The sequence below is a fragment of the Cebus imitator genome, unplaced genomic scaffold (assembly GCF_001604975.1).
Source record: "Cebus imitator isolate Cc_AM_T3 unplaced genomic scaffold, Cebus_imitator-1.0 Scaffold15, whole genome shotgun sequence".
In the NCBI taxonomy this organism is placed as follows: domain Eukaryota; kingdom Metazoa; phylum Chordata; class Mammalia; order Primates; family Cebidae; genus Cebus; species Cebus imitator.
The window spans coordinates 1,567,892-1,569,794 of NW_016107330.1; the positions used below are offsets into that span (position 1 = coordinate 1,567,892).

The window sequence follows — 1,903 nt, forward strand, 5'->3', positions numbered from 1 at the left end:
TTTTTTTTTTTTTTTTTTTCTTTTTTCTGAGATGGAGTTTCATTCTTGTTGCCCAGGCTGGAGTGCAATGATGCGATCTTGGCTAACTGCAACCTTTGCCTCCTGGGTTCAACTGATTCCCCTGCCTCAGCCTCTCGAATAGCTGGGATTACAGGCATGCACCACCATGCCCAGCTAATTTTTGTATTTTTAGTAGAGGCGGGTTTTCACCATGTTGGCCAAGCTGTCTTGAACTACTGACCTCAGGTGATCCACCCGCCTCAGCCTCCCAAAGTGCTGGGATTACAGGCGTGAGCCACCACACCCAGCTAATTTTTTGTATTTTTAGTAGAGACAGGGTTTCACTATGTTGGCCAGGCTGGTCTTGAATACCTGACCTCATGATCCACCTGCCTCGGCCTCCCAAAGTGCTGGGATTACAGGCATGAGCCACTGCATTCAGCTGTCTCCGCACTTTTTGATGCCAAGGTGAAAGGATCACTTGAGGCCAGGAGTTCAAGACCAACCTGGGCAATATATTGAGACCCTGTCTGTACAAAAATTTAAAATTTACCTGGGAATGGTGGTGTATGCCTCAAGTCCCAACTACGCAGGAGGCTGAGACAGGAGGATCACTTGAGTCCAAGAGTTTGAATCTGCAGTGAGTTATGATTGTACCACTGCACTCCAGCCTGGGTGACACAGGGAAACCCTACCTCTAAAAAATATATAAAATTGAGATAAAAGCAGGCTCCTCTAGGAAAAGGTATAACACTTAAGTTCAAAATGGGAGAAGAGCAGTGACAAATAAGAAATGTCTATAATTGGCCGGGCATGGTGGCTCACGCCTGTAATCCCAGCACTTTGGAAGGCGGGTGGATCATGAGATCAAGAGTTCAAGACCAGCCTCACCAACATTATGAAACCCCATCTCTACTAAAAATACAAAAATTAGCCAGGTGTGGTGGCATGTGCCTGTAATCCCAGCTACTCAGGAGGCTGAGGCAGGAGAATTACTTGAACCCGGGACTCGGAGGTAGTAGTGAACCAAGATCGTGCCACTGGACACCAGCCTAGGCAACAGAATGAGACTACATCTGAAAAAAAAAAAAAAAAAAAAAGAAAGGAAATGTCTGTAATTATATTTGAGGATGGGTTGCAGTCCCTGCAGAGAAGACACTATTTTAAGTAGCAATTGAGATTTTCCTGTTGTTGTGCTATAAGAGATTAAGCAATTATTTTATTTTCTTCAAATAGGAATCGAGTCACTGGCATTTATGAACTCAGCTTATGCAAAATGGCAGACACAGGTAGTCCAGGTAAGCTCTTGTGGATCGAGGAGGTGATATTTATCTTTGTGTATGTTGAAAGTATACTGTATTTAGGCCAGGCACAGTGGCACACGCCTGTAATCCCAGCACTTTGAGAGGCTGAGGCAGGCAGATCAAGTGAGGTCAGGAGTTGGAGACCAGCCTGGCCAATATGGTGAAACCCTGTCTCTGTTAAAAATACAAAAATTAGCTGGGCATGGTGGCATGTACCTGTAGTATTAGCTACTTGGGAGGCTGAGGCAGGAGAATTGCTTGAACCCAGGAGGTGGAGGTTGCAGTGAGCCAAAATTGTGCCACTGCAATCCAGCCTGCCTGGGCAACAGAGTGAAACTCTATTTTTTTTTTTTTTTGAGACAGAGTCTAGCTCTGTCGCCAGGCTGGAGTGCAGTGGCCCAAACTCGACTCACTGCAAATTCCGCCTCCCGGGTTCAAGCGATTCTTCTGCCTCAGCCTCCCGAGTAGCTGGGACCACAGGCACGTGCCACCATGCCCTGCTGTTTTTTGTATTTTTAGTAGAGACGGGGTTTCACCATGTTGACCAGGATGGTCTCAATCTCTTGACCTCAGGATCCGCCCACCTCGGCCTCCCAAAG

The 1,903-nt window shown here is 46.6% G+C and overlaps 1 protein-coding gene across 1 annotated transcript in view; it reads left to right on the forward strand.

Moving 5' to 3' along the window:
- The window catches only part of KIF1B (kinesin family member 1B), a 183,363-nt gene that overhangs the window by 168,140 nt on the left and 13,320 nt on the right, over nt 1–1,903 (forward strand). Inside the window, exon 39 of the mRNA XM_037730774.1 lies at nt 1,237–1,298. Within this exon, the coding sequence (XP_037586702.1) occupies nt 1,237–1,298 (62 nt within the window). The remainder of the gene's footprint in view (nt 1–1,236; nt 1,299–1,903) is intronic.